Source organism: Castor canadensis, chromosome 8 (assembly GCF_047511655.1).
Source record: "Castor canadensis chromosome 8, mCasCan1.hap1v2, whole genome shotgun sequence".
NCBI lineage: Eukaryota > Metazoa > Chordata > Mammalia > Rodentia > Castoridae > Castor > Castor canadensis.
The window spans coordinates 37,609,629-37,624,300 of record NC_133393.1 but is presented as its reverse complement, the minus strand read 5'-3'; the positions used below and the strand labels follow the sequence as shown (position 1 = coordinate 37,624,300).

Sequence of the window (14,672 nt, the reverse complement as noted above, 5' to 3'; positions counted from 1 at the left end):
GGGATACCCAGAAAGCTGCTCCAAAGGAGAAGAATCACAGAGCTGCCATGTAGAGACATTTAGGTAGCTAGAACTCTGGGTTTCAAAAACACCTTCCAAGTTCCAATTCTAAGCTCTATGGAAGTTGAGCTATATCTCTGCCCCTAGATTCTTTATGGTGAGGACAGAATCAGAATGAAAATGGGGGCTGAGATTAAGGAGACAAGAAGATGTTGCATGAATAGCAGTTACATTTTGTGAGCATGGAGATTGTTGATAAATTCTGCAAAGTTGTGCTCATGTTGCCCTTCTATCCATAAGTCCCTTTCAGAACAGGGATATGGATTTATACATGACAGACATCGTGAAAGACATCAAAGTGCAGGGAGTGAAATTGTAGACTCTGGGATCATGCAGCCAGATTTAAATTCCAGCTCTGCCACTTGAAGACTGTGTCACCCTGTTCAAGTCATTATCCTACTTCTACCTCCACATTTCCTGATCTACAAAACGGCAATAGGTGTGATACTTACTTTGCTGTTCCAGACACATGTAGACCAGATCCAGCACACAGTAAGGACTAAGTAGGCATCACATGGTGTCATCATCATCAGTATCATCACTATCATTATTTTCTATCGATCCAGGAGTCACTTCAGTGAGTCTAGGTGACTCATAGTAGATGTGACTCCTACCACCATCCTTAAGTATGTCACAATATGAAATGAAGAACAACCCTTAAAACTAAAATGTTAAAGAGTGATAATCCTCTTTGAACATGTCCTGAGTTCCATTGGAAGCCACAGATGAACCACTTGTCTTTCTACAATTAGCTCTTCAGGCCAGTTTGCTCAGAAGAGGAGGATGCATGCAGGTCTTCCCTGGGTCCTTCCTTTAAAAAAAGTTCCTGAAGGGCTGAAGGGGAAGTTTTGGGAACACCAAACTCAGACATTTAACAAGCTGAAATTCCAGTAGTTATCCATCAAAGGAGGAATCATAAACAGCAGACCAGGTATTCTAGCTAGAGGGACTTTTGACAAAGAATCTGGAACTTTCTAATTCATCCATGGTTGGTGTTGTTTTCGTTGTTTCCTTATTCCTGCCCATTTAATTAAAGTGATCAGCAAAAAAGCTACTTTTAAGGTGCATGGGCTTTTCTCCAGTGAAGCATCTAGGAGCTGAACAGTGTCCCATTCTGAAGTCATCTGAGGAAAAGAATCTGAGCATGCAGCAAGATAGCCCTTCAAGGTCATAGGCCTGCTCAGTATAGGGGTACAAGCCCATCAGAGACTGGATTCCCCTGAAAAGAGACCCTGCATTGGGGTCAAGTTGTGAGAAGGCAGATGGGGCTTCCCTCACAGCACAGCCTGGCCCAGCGGTTCTTTTCAATCATCTCTGCAATCCTCAAAGACCACCATGACAGCTACTACAGTAGTGTGTGCTAGTTCCTGGGACAGCTGTAGTCTATGCACTTCTTGCATACCCTTATTCCTCAGAAAGAGCTTGTTGACAGAAAGAGCTTTAGAAAATGGAATACTGTGAGTTTTGAAGAACTGGCAGACAACTGATAAGAAAGTCCCAAAGACTCTTCAATCATCCAATTTTTGTTAAGACTAAGTTCCAAAGCTATTTCAGTCAGAAGTAGGCTGCCAGGCTGATCAAAAAACTGAGAATGACTTAATTCTCTAAAGAATCAAAGAATAATCCTGGAGCCAGAAAATACTTAAATAAGAGGCTTTCTATAAGTTTAGGTTAGCAATTTTATCAGTCAGTTAAGGGTAAGTTACCCCATAGTGACCTTCAATCTCAGTGGCTTACAAAGGCAACCTCCAATCTCAATTGAATGTTACTAAGCAGAAGTACACCAGGTGAGGAGGGAGTTGCTGAGGATTGAAAAACAGATGTCTGTCCCCAAGAAGTCTTCAGACAAGGGAGGAATAGCTAGATGCACACTTAAGGTTGTGTGAATCAGTTTAGTGGGAAGCAGGATTCCCATGTTGAGGTAGACTTCATATTAGAGGGAACATTTTTTTTATTGTTTTATTATTCATACGTGCATACAAGGCTTGGGTCATTTCTCCCCCCTGCCCCCACCCCCTCCCTTACCACCCACTCTGCCCCCTCCCTCTCCCCCACACCCTTTCAATACCCAGCAGAAACTATTTTGCCCTTATTTCTAATTTTGTTGAAGAGAGAGTATAAGCCATAATAGGAAGGAACAAGGGTTTTTGCTGGTTGAGATAAGGATAGCTATACAGGGAGTTGACTCACATCAATTTCCTATGCGTGTGTGTTACCTTCTAGGTTAATTCTTTTTGATCTAACCTTTTCTCTAGTTCCTGGTCCCCTTTTCCTATTGGCCTCAGTTGCTTTTAAGGTATCTGCTGTAGTTTCTCTGCATTAAGGGCAACAAATGCTAGCTAATTTTTTAGGTGTCTTACCTATCCTCACCCCTTCCTTGTGTGCTCTCGCTTTTATCATGTGCTCAAAGTCCAATCCCCTTGTTGTGTTTGCCCTTGATCTAATGTCCACATATGAGGGAGAATATACGATTTTTGGTCTTTTGGACCAGGCTAACCTCACTCAGAATGACGTTCTCCAATTCCATCCATTTACCAGCAAATGATAACATTTCATTCTTCTTCATGGCTGCATAAAATTCCACTGTGTATAGATACCACATTTTCTTAATCCATTCATCAGTGGTGGGGTAGAGGGAACATTTGAGCTGGATCTTAAAGGCTCAGGGGTGGTTTGCCAAGCAGGGAAACCCATGCCTCAACCAGAGACAAGACAAACTCAAACGGACTGATGTTGGAAGAACTCTGTGGGCTGTAGCTAGTATCTGGAAAGTTGAAATTTTAAGTCACTCTCTGGTTTCTTTTTTGCCCTGTGGTCTTGCATCTCATTCTTTGCATATTTAATGTCTTCTTCCTTCTCTCTAGATAAGCTTTGTACACAGTCATATTGAGCCTCTTTGGGTATGGCCTTCTAGTTCCACTTCCCAGGAGTAGCTAACCAGGCAGGACTGTGAGTACAGTCACCCCTCAGAATCCCTGGGGCCCCTGTAGATACTAAAATCCACAGATGCTCATGTCTCTTATACAAAATGGCATAGTATTTACATATAACCTACACACAATACTTTAAATTATCTCTACATTACTTAATAGAATGTAAATTCTATATAAGTCACTGTTATACTAAATTGTTTAAGTAACAATGACAAGGAAGAAGACATCTGTGAATGTTTAGTACAGATGTAATTTTTTAAAATTCACTACACAGTTGATTGAATCCACAGATGCAACCCACGGACGCAAAAGGCTGACTGTAATACATTGTCTTCTAAATGAATTTAGGTCCAATTAAAGTCAGAATGTATGGGGGTGGGGAAGCAGGAAAGGGGTTAGGTGTAAAGCCAAAAGAGACAGAGCAAACAGAAGTGTTGCAGACTGAAGAAAAGGCTGGGTCCACTGGGCATAAGAGATGAAAGTGAAGGACCAGGACAGTGAAGGAAGAAGAGGAAGGTGGGAGTTATGGGGGCCCACAGGATGGGGGTTTTAAGGCCTGTGTGTGGTGACAGTTGGTAATTCACTTCCCCAGGTCTGCCCTCTTACTTTGCTGTAATGGTTCATTTGGAAAGGATTATTTATTTCATTTGGCAGAAATATAGGTACTGATGTCATCTCCATGTGATGTGATGTTCAGGCATGAGATCATCAAGTTAGATTCCCCTGTGATCCTGCCTGTGTTTCCCTTCTAGATGGGAACCATGTCTAATCAACTACAAGTGGCCAAAATAGGAAGGAGGAGCCCCTGGGACAGGTGTTATTCCATATTCTTGGAATTCTTTATAAATGTTGGTTGCCACGGAGTTGGATGGGAGAAGCATTGTCAACAACTCATACAGAAATGAGACCAGGAGAGCTGCTGACATGGTTACAGGCCATGTCTGAAGGTTGAAGAAACAGGAGCATCAATGGTGTAAGTTTCAGTTTGAGGCCAGGAGAAGACTGATATCCAGCTAAGCAGGCAGACAGAGAGAGCGAAGTTAACCTTCCTCTGCCTTTTTATTCTATTCAGACCCGAAATGAATGGGATGGTGCCAGCTCTCACTGGGCAGGGCAATCTGCTTTACTCCATCTACCAAATCAAATGTTGATCTTTGGTTGGGGGCATGGCTCAGGTGGTAGAGTTCCTGCCTAGCCAGCCCAAGGCCCTGAGTTTAAACCCCTAGAACCACAAAAAAAAAAGTTAATCTCATCTGGCAGTGCCCTCACAGTCATACCCAGAAATATTTAAACAAATATTTGGGTACCATGTGACCCAATCAAGTTGATGTATAAAATTAACTATCATGCCATATAAACTAAAGAGCATCATGCCTGCATATAATAAGCATTAAGTGTTAATCTTAGCTATCGTTATCACAGTGCATTGTAATCCATCGATTTGATTGTCCATCTCCCAACTCAGACAGTGAGCTCCTTAAGGAATTAGAGTGGGATACAACTCAACTGAAAAAAATTTAAACCTAGTAAAAAAAATAAGCAAAGTCAACCTTTCTCATTTTGAGAAATTGTCATTTCTCAAAAGAAGACAGATGACCAGTACATACATGAAAAGGTGCTCAACATCACTAATGATCAAAGAAATGTTCATCAACCACAATGAGATATCACATTGCACCTGTGAGGATGGCTATTGTAAAATACAAGAGTGAGTGAGAGTGTGGAGAAAAGGGAACTATTGTACATTGTTGATGGGAATATAAATTAGCATAGCCATTATGGGAAATAGTATGGAGGTTCTTCAAAAAATTAAAAATAAAAGTACTTTCAGCATAGAATCCAGCAATCCCACCTTGGGGTATGTAGCATAGGAAAAGAAATCAGTATGTTAAAATATTTGTGTTCTTATGTTCATTGCAGCACCATTTACAAAAGCTAAGATATTGGAACAATGTAAGTGTTGGTTGATAGATGAATGACCAAACAAAATGTAGTCTCTCTCTCTCTTTCTCTGTGTATGTGTATGTGCACGTGCATGCATAATTAAATACTATTGAGCCATAAAAGAAAAGGAAATCCTGCCAATTGCTACATGTATGAACTGAGAGGATGTTATGCAAAGTGAAATAAACCAGGCAAGGAAAAAAATAGTATCTTATATGTGAAACCTTAAAAAGTTTAACTCAGAACCAATGGTGATTGCCAGAGCCAGAGCCAGGAGAGATGGAGAGATGCTAGTCAAAGAACGCAAACTTTCAGTTATAAGATGAATAAGTTCTGAGGATCTAACATACAGCATGATGATTATAGTTAATAATGCCACATTGTTTACTTGAACTTTGCCAGGACAGCAGGCCTTAGTGTCCTCAACACACACACACACACACACACACACACACACACACGTATCCACCCACACAATGGTAACTATGATGAAGGATGTATGAATTAATTCAATTGTGGGTAATCATTTTACAATGTATATACGAAAGTCACATTGTATACCTTGGATTTTTATTTGTCAATTATATTGCAATAAAGCTAGGGGGGAAAGGAATTCAAGCATAAGGTGATGGGTACATAGAAGGAACCCAGTGAAAGGTAGTCATTTTGATTATTACTGTTGTTGAAAATGGGAGAAAACTTGCCTTGTTCATCTGAATAACTCAACATCTCAGCCAACGGTTCAGAACATGGCACTTAGTACCTTCTCAATGGTATGTCCATTGAATGAATTAATCAAAGAGCTAACTCTGTTCTTCTCAAAATACTCAGCAGGGAAGTGTATACTCTGGTTATTGTGATATTTTCACACTGGATGGCATGTGGCACCAGGGCTTAATTTTCTTGTGGAGTCTGGTGGAGAAAGGCTCCTATGGATTGTTCCTGTAATTCCCAATCTGCCAGACTTGAGTGTCTTTGCTTCATGAGCTGGAGATTTAATCTTACCCTGCTCACCCCCTGATGTGGTTTGAATGTGTCCCCCAAAATTTCTTGTGCTGGAAACATTTTTTTTCTTATTTTTAATGATGGAAAAAAAGAGTGTAAAAAATCGAAACTTCTTCAAGAACCACTTGTTCTTGCCTGTCATGTATCTCTCCTCAAATTTGACCTTGGCCTCCCATCTGGCCTTTTCATTAGGAACTGGGTCTTTAAAGATATCTTTTTTGTTCAAAGAGATGTCCACTGAGTTCCCTGTGGGCATGAGTTGATTGTAGTTATAAACCTTCACAAAAGATTTGATCTTTGACTTCTTGTTGGTTTTCTTCTTGAGCATGGTAGCTGTCACTTTGCAGGGATAGCTGTCAATTCTAGCCACCAGAGCATGCTTGTAGGGGTGCTCTGAGGTGCCGTCTTCAATGCTCCTCATGATGATAGCTTTGCATCCAGAGTAGCATCTTGCCAAGATCAGCACCACTTTCCCTGGTTTCATGAACCTGCCAGTTTCAACAGCAATCAGCTGGCCTCCAGCAGAAAGGAAGGAAGGATGGTGCATTGGAAACTTAATCCTCCAAATCATATGCTAATGGTATTTGGAAGTAGAGCCTTTGGGTGGTCATTAGGACTAGATGAGGTCATGAGGGTGGGCCTCCATGATGGCATAAGTGATTTATAAGAAGAGGAAGAGAGGCCTGAGCTAATAGGCTTGCTCTGCCTTATGATGCCCTTGCCATGTTATGATACAGCAAAAAGGCCTTCACCAGATGCCAACACCATGTTCTTGGTCTTCCCAGTCTCAAGAAACATAAGCAAATAGATAGCTACTGTTTATAAATCACACACCCTGTGGTCTTCAGATTATAGCATCAGAAAACAAAGCAAGAACTCTCCCTAACCCAATATCTGCTTCCCCTCAGCCTCATTAGAGGTGGTCAGTCATCACAATTCCCTTAGGAGTGTAGAACTGAGATATTCATATCTTGTTTGAGTCAACAGTAGCTGTAGCTTAATTAATACTTCCCTTTCCTTGGAAGGAATATATATATATACACACACACACACACACACACACACACACACACACACACACATACATATTTACACACACACACACATATATATATATACATATACGTAGGATACGAGTCTCCTCCTTGGAACAAGGATTCCTAATCTACTTGTTAAATACTTCACATCTTTGCATGCACCAGTTGTAATTGTCTCCTAGTCTTTAAGATGAAAGGAAAACAATAACCTTGCAAAATCTTTCTCTAGGGAGAGTGCCTTCCTGTGAGTGAGGATGAATTCAGGTTTCCACATGAAGCTCCTGCTGGTGGCTGGCTTACTTCCTTGCTCTTTGCTTCTGCTTTCCAAGTAGCACTGCAGGTATAGCTTTGTAATTTTAGAAAGTGTTGCCTAAAGGCCTTGCCAAAATTCTGAGATGAGTAGAAGAAATATGGCTCTAAAAATGACTGTTCCCTTTAGAATAAGGAAATCCCACATTTTTGTGGCGGGAGCAATGCTTGGTATTGGAGCTGGCAGATGTGTTTCCAAAAATAAATCATAAAACAGCATTTATGAGGCTACTAAGAACCTTCTTGATTGTGTGAATGGCTTCTCAAAAAGAGAGAAACGAAGTTCAAGCACCTATTGACCTTCCAAATAAATATTTATTGCCTCCACAGTTTACAAAATGATAATTATAAAAGGTAAAAATAATTTGATATATTTGAAGAAAAGAGAGTGGATTGACAAAATTTCCTGTAAGAGCTTTTAATATAAAAGTTAGCCAAATGCATTGTGTGGATCCTGATTCAAGCAATCTAACTGTAAGCAGATATTTTGGGACCAATGAGAGAAATTTAAATATGGACTGAGTGTTATCAGATGACAGTTAAGGAATTACTGTTAATTTTATGAAGTGTGATAGTAGTGTATGAGTTATGAAATTCAATGTCATGTTTGGAAAGATGTAGTTAAAAGCAAATATTATGATGTCTGGAATTTATTTTACTTACCTTAGTAAGTAAGTATAGAAGTTGACCCAAAGGTGGCTAAATGTCAATTAATAATCCAGGTAATTATTGTTTTGGAGTTTATTTCTGTTGATTTTTAAGTGTTTAAAATATTTTTTAGTAAAATGTTCTAAAAATAAATACAAATGACAATAAATTGTCAAATGCTCATTTAAAAAGAGAGACTCTAATACTACAAACAGGTAATTACTTGTAGAAAGAGATGTATTTTGCAAATAAATTTCATACTTCATGAGCCTGAAGTAGATTATGAGACTGGTGAGGTGGCTCATTTGCAATCCCAGTGCAAAGCAAATTAAGTTTTTAAGTGAATGCTGTCAATAATTCATGGTCAGACACAAGTTAGTATTAACACATGAGCATGACCATGATAAAGAAATCAGAAGGTTAAAACAGAATATGTTTCTCTTACATAAATCCTCCAATGCACTTTTGGATTAAATGAAAGGAAAAGTCAGAATATGTTTCTTAGTATTTCTTTGATAACCTGTAACAAAAATGTTCTTATTCACATAAATGGATCATAATCCCAATATTTTTATTATTGGTTTATCTTCAAAATAGGTAAATTAAATGTACAGATTCTTTACGCTAGTGAATGCTGTAGAAATTGCAGAATCCCTATGAATCAGGAGCAAGGTTGTTTCATTTGTGTCTAACAGTACCAGAGGATCCCCCTCAGAGCTGTGTGTTATGTGGACGGATGCATCTCTGGGCATGTTGTCTCTCTGGATCCTGCTAATGGAAGAATCGCGGCCATCAGTAGGCACTCCACATAACTTAGCTGTAGTGTAGCTTGAGCTTAGTTACAGCCTTATCCAGGCCCCTGCTGGAGCATGGACACACCTAACATGTTTTTCAGAAGACTAAGGACCCACATGGAGGACATGCACATGAAGTGGAGCTGATGATCCTCCTGGGCCAGAACACTTTCTGTGGAGAGAAAAGATCAGACATAAAGAATTAGTCTTGGTGACGCACACCTGTAACCTAGCTACTTGGGAGGTGGCGATGGGAGGATTGCAATTCTAACCCAGTTCAGGCAAAAAAGAGAGAGAGAGGAAGAATAAACATGAAACTTAAAAATTGTTTTGTGTCAATACATGAAGAATTTTCTCTTTACTTGTTTATGGCTGCATGATATTTTGTAATGCATTCAACTAGTTTCTCATTCAGTGTGCAATTTGGCCGTTGCCAGTAGTTTGCCTTTACAACAATGCTGAGGTGAACACTTGAACATACAATTTTATACAAATAAACATATCTCTGGGAAAAATGCATCGAAGTGGACTTGCTGGCTCAAATAGCTTGTATGTTAAATTTTTGATAGGAAAGCATAACTATGCTTGGTTATTCTAAGTTACAATCACACCAGCAATGCAGAAGGTGCCTATTTCCCCCTACCTTTGCTAACAAAGTATGATGGTCTCAGATTTGCACCACTGAGCTTTCTGCTGCAGAAAATGCAATTGCTGTTCTGTTCTGTACCCACCACTGTGACACACTGAGCCCAGGCTTCCCAAGGTGTGCTTCCAGCCAGTGGCTGAGTACAGGTGGAGACTAAGGGGTCCCGCTTCTACAAGATTCAGGATACATCAATCAGGTAACCCCAGCTCAAGGACTCTCTACGAACTATAGGGCAGTCTTTGACTGTCCCAGGCAACTTCCTCGCCCTCATAACCTCCTTACCTCACCTTTACAGGGGTCACAAGCACATCATCAGGCTCCTTGGCTTTTCCAGTTCTCTTCTTCCTCTTCCTTCACAAGCATTTCTCCCAGTTCATCTATTCCAAGTCTCATTCCATCTTGGTGTCTGCTTTTCAGAAGATGAAGCTGACAGAAGATTGTTCATCTCAGTATGGTAGGTAGAAAACTGGTATCTCAAAATATTACATTTTTTCACTCTTTAGTATAATTTCACTTTTTCTTTTTTCTTTTTGGCAGTATTAGGGTTTGAACTCAGGGCTTTGCACTTGCTAGGCAGGTACTCTACTGCTTAAGCCCACCCTTAACCCTCATTTTCATATTATGGATGAAGGTGGTCATTTTTTATCTTTGTAATATTTTTCATACCTATGCATTTCCTTTGTCTGTTGGACTACTGGCCTTTCTTATTGACTTGTAGGATTTCTTTATATTTTAGGGAAATGGGGCCTTTGCAATATGCATTGAAAACTTTCTCTCTTTTTTTTGTCTTTTTGTGGCACTGGGTTGGAATTCTGAGCTTTGTACTAGACAGACACTCTACCATTTGAGCTATGCCTCCTGCCCTTTTTGCTTTAGCTATTTTGGCGATAGGGTCTACCTTTTTGCCTAAGTGGGGCTGGACCATGCTCCTCCTACTTATGCTCCATGTTGTAGCTGAGGTGACAGGCATATGCCACCATGCCCAGCTTTTTCCATTAGCATTAATTCTCCAAACTTTTTTGCTTGAGTTGGGCTGGGACTGAGATCCTTCTGATCTCAGCCTCCTGAGTAGCTGGGATGACAGGCATGAGCCACTATACCCAGCTATTGGTTGAGATGGGATCTTATAAAGTTTTTGCTCAGGCTGGCCTCAAACCATGATCTTCCTGATCTCAGCCTTCCAAGCAGCTAAGATTATAGGCATAAGCCACCAAAATGTGGCTACAAAAATTTTTTTAAATATTTTATTTTTATGTTTTTGTTTAGAGTGTTTTTCACCATGTATAAACTATATTTTAAATCAAGGTTTTTTTTTCTATTTTTTTCATGGCATCGGGATTTTGCTTCACATTTGAAAGTCCTTTGCAACTCAGAGGGGTTTAAAATTTCCCCAATACTACTTTTATTTTATTTTTAACATGTAAATCTTTAATCCCTCCTAGATTGATTCTGATATCATAGATGGGGTAAGAATCCAAACTTATTTTTTTCTAGATGGCTATTGTCCCAACACAATTTATTAAACAGCCTTTTCTCTACTAATTAGAAAATGCCACCTTTATCATACAGCAAGTTTCCATTTGTACTTGGGTTTTTGCTGTATGTTTCATGTGATTCTATCTCAGTCAGATACTTTGGTCTGTATTTTATTAGTGGAGAGTGATAAAAATAAATCAGCAGATATCCAAGACTTTGGCACAAGTTTACTCCTACTCCATCCGGAGCAATAGAGTCAGCAGATGAATTGTTCTTTCAGGGAAATATTCTAAAATTCTACGTCTGCCAAAATCCAGTCATCTTCATATGTTGAGGCTGAAATCCAAAATTTAAATACCACCAGTATTCTTCAATGAATCTTGACTTCTATAATGAAACAGCAGGCTAGTGTCAGTTTTGTTTGGCTTTGTGGGTGAAACAAGCATATTGGTGGACTATACCCATAGTTAGGTTACGTAAGAAACTGATTTTACCATTTCTCTGCTCACCTTCTTTTGGGAGAAATCCAAAGATGTGGTTCTGGTTTTTGTTTTGTTTTTCAACTTCCAACATACATTTAATTTATATCTTAACCACAAACCACTCTCTTTACAGTACTAGTAGAATGTTGGTTTGCAGGCAGTCTTTGAGATGGCCACAAGACTGTGCCTCACAGCCCTCCATCTAGGGGAAGTGTGGTTGACCAAAGACCTCAGCAGCTGTGCTCTGAAATCCATTAGTGTTTGTGTGTCACAGGGGCTGCTGCTCACAGCAATGCCTCAGGATAGCATGTCAGTCCCTGGAAGACAGGGAATGCCTCTTTTAGATGCTTTGGCCCAGGACTGCTCAGCAGCAAGGCTGAGCTTCTTTTGATGCAGATTAGTCTAGGATTGTTTTGCCCACCTTGCCTGTGGTGTGATGGTTCTCCCAGCCGTATAGTGTTTCTCCTCATTTTCTGTCATGTAGGCATTTCCCCTAACACAAATTCTTGTGTAGTTAATCCCAATTTGACATCTGATTCTTGGGGGACCTGGATTAACACAAACCTTTCCTTCCTGTATTTATTCAGTATGTTTCCTTTTAGTTTCCTTACATATCCATCATAATAGCTGTGTGTATTGGATTCTTGCTTTTACTCTGTTAGGAATAGCTCTCAGTTGAATATAGTACCTTGCTTCTTCACCACAGAGATGCAGTCAAAGATCATGAAGCCTGTATGGCAGCAAACTAGGACTTTGAGACTTTAGTGGACACTCAGCAGGAATTAATGGGATATTAGGTTTATGAACAAGAGGTGTCTGACTAATCATACAAAGAGGTAATTTCAAGAGGTAATTTCAACCTGAGCTTCGGAAGAGGTGTACCCAGAGAACAGAGCTGTTCCCGTTGTCTATAGGTGAAGCAGGATTAATGTCTCATCTTGATGAATGATAAATGGACACACCCTGGAATTCAGCTAAATGCCCTTGCCCCAGCACCTTTGCCCAACGCTATGATTTAATTGCAAACACTTGTCTTTCCATCTCCAGGACGTTCTGGAGAAACTAAGCATTTTCTGAGGGTTAAAGCTCAAATATCAATCCTTTCCCAAAGTGCCAGGATAACAAGCCTGAGATGCTTCCCAAGAGAGCTGTTGACTTCCAGTCTGATCAGATCCTTTCACGTAGTGGCATGTAGGATGCACCATCCTCTTGGAATGTCTCTGAGATGACTTTTGCAGGCGAGTCTTTCCTTTGAGTGTCTTGGGCTAGATCGGTCATGTCCCTTCATTGCTCATGAGGTGTCTGAGTGAAAAAGAATTTTGGAATGGCTTATTTGCAGCTCTGATTAACACTGAGTATTTGGATCCTAATGTGTCAGAGACATTTAGCCTCTTGTTATCAAAAATGTCTGTTTTGTTCACTGAGCAGAGAGGGATATATATGAGCAACACATGGGTGGAGTTGATTTGAAAAAGAATTTAAGGAAGGGAAAATTATGCAATCTGTAATTTTTTTAGGAGAGCCTGAATCTACCTCACTCATTTTTACCTTGCTCTGCTCAGAGATTTCTATGCGTTTACAGAACATCCCAGTTTAAACTGGAATCACCAGTTTAAATTGTGCATAGCTCAGCCCTACTTTTTTTTTTTTTCTCCTACTCTCTTTTCATACTTTAATCCCAGCACTTGGGAGGCTGAGGCAGGAAGATTGTGAGCCTTAGTCTAGCCTGAGCTACAAAGTGTGATCCTGTCTCAAAAGGTAATAAAAGAAAAGAAGGAGGAGGAATATGAAGGAGAGGCAAAAGGTGTAGAGTTATAGAGATATCCTAAGTGAGAAAGTGCTGATGAGAAAATTATGTGCAAGGTTTCTTGGCAGTTTCTTTCCTTTTTTTTTAGGTACTAGGAATGAACCCATGGCCTTAGCATAGGCAAGTGCTTTACCACTGAGCTATCCCCCCAGCTCTCAGCAGTTTCTTTTTGAGAAAGATTGTGTTAAATGGGAGTTGGGAGAAGGTTTTGTACTATTAGCAGAGAAGCTCACATCAGGGAGCCAGTGCAGTGTAATGTAATGAGAATGGATTTTTGGGTCCAAGAAGACATGAATTGGAACCCTACATTCATTTTTTAAACTGTGTCCTTGGGGAAATTACATATACTTTTCTAGTCTTATAGACAGCTGTTGTAAGGATTACTGATGGTATCTGCAAAGAGAAGATATAACTATCATCACCATCAACAATAGTCAGATGTTATTGATGGCAGAAGATAGCATAATCGTGGTACAATTACAGTTTTAGTAACAAGATAACCAAACATATGAAGGGTTATGGAAGGAAAAGAGTAAGGAGGGGGCAGAGAACAGAGTAGAGTCATGAACTACTAGCCTCGTATTATCTTCTGTACTCCAATTCAGTGCTTTATCCCCAGCATCTGGAACAGTGCCTGGCTTACAGTAGACAACACATACTTGTTAAATAAATGGAATATGTTTGGGAAAAGTTGAATACAATTATTCTGTCTTGGAGACCAGTTATGCTCATTAGAAAAATAAAGTCCCTGAAGAAACCAGTAGTAAAGAAATTACTTACGTGTTATTATGACAAAAAATAGACCTGCAATAATCAACTTTAGCAAAAAAAGGTTTATTTTGGCTTACAGTTTTTTCAGTCCATTGCTTTTGGGTCTGTGGCATCCCAATAGATCATTGTCAGAGCACATGGGGTAGGAGGTGGGGGGTTGTCCACTTCATGGTGGCTGAGAAGCAAAGAAAGAAGAAAGGTGAGTCCCAGTTATCCTCTTTAAGGGCATGTCCCAATGATCTAACTTCCTTCCTTGAGGCCTCACTCCCTAAAGATTCTACCACCTCCCAATATGGCTGGCCATACACTGGGGAGCAAACCTTTAACACAGGGCTTTTGGGGGACACTTATCCAAACCATAGCAAGTTATAACTGTCATTCGTTAGCATTTCCTAGCTAAATTATCCACACATCTTTTATGTATACCACCATTGCACATCCTTCAGTGCAGAAAAATTTGGGAAGTGGGAAGCTAGTCCATTTATCCTCCTTATTCTTCCAGTGAGTTTCAGAAAGCCAGGTAAGGAATTTTACACCAGATCCAACTGCTGTGAAATTCAGAAGTACCCAAATGGCAAGGACCTAAATCCCTTGAAAGATAAGGCAGAGGATTATAATAAATGTTTTCAGGAGGTGACTGTCCCCTGGTTTGGGTGGAAGCAGAGATGCTGTTTCTCCTGCCAGCAAAACCTGAACTGTGCCCTGGTGGAAGAAGAGCTCCATTTTCTACTTGGATGTCCTCTGTTCTTGTTCATACTCT

General features: G+C 40.0%; 2 protein-coding genes across 2 annotated transcripts in view; one reads left to right on the top strand and one right to left on the bottom strand.

Moving 5' to 3' along the window:
* Window positions 1-14,672, top strand: part of LOC141425901 (uncharacterized) — a 119,484-nt gene that overhangs the window by 4,060 nt on the left and 100,752 nt on the right. The window lies entirely within an intron of this gene.
* On the bottom strand, window positions 5,803-6,489 carry LOC109682651 (large ribosomal subunit protein eL27-like). Its single transcript, XM_020158022.2, has one exon. It carries the CDS (start codon window positions 6,487-6,489, stop codon window positions 5,803-5,805), a length of 687 nt encoding a protein of 228 aa, XP_020013611.2.

Excerpts from the sequence above, each read along its gene's own strand:
- LOC109682651 (XM_020158022.2), bottom strand. The coding sequence starts at position 6,489 with ATGCACCATCCTTCCTTCCTTTCTGCTGGAGGCCAGCTGATTGCTGTT.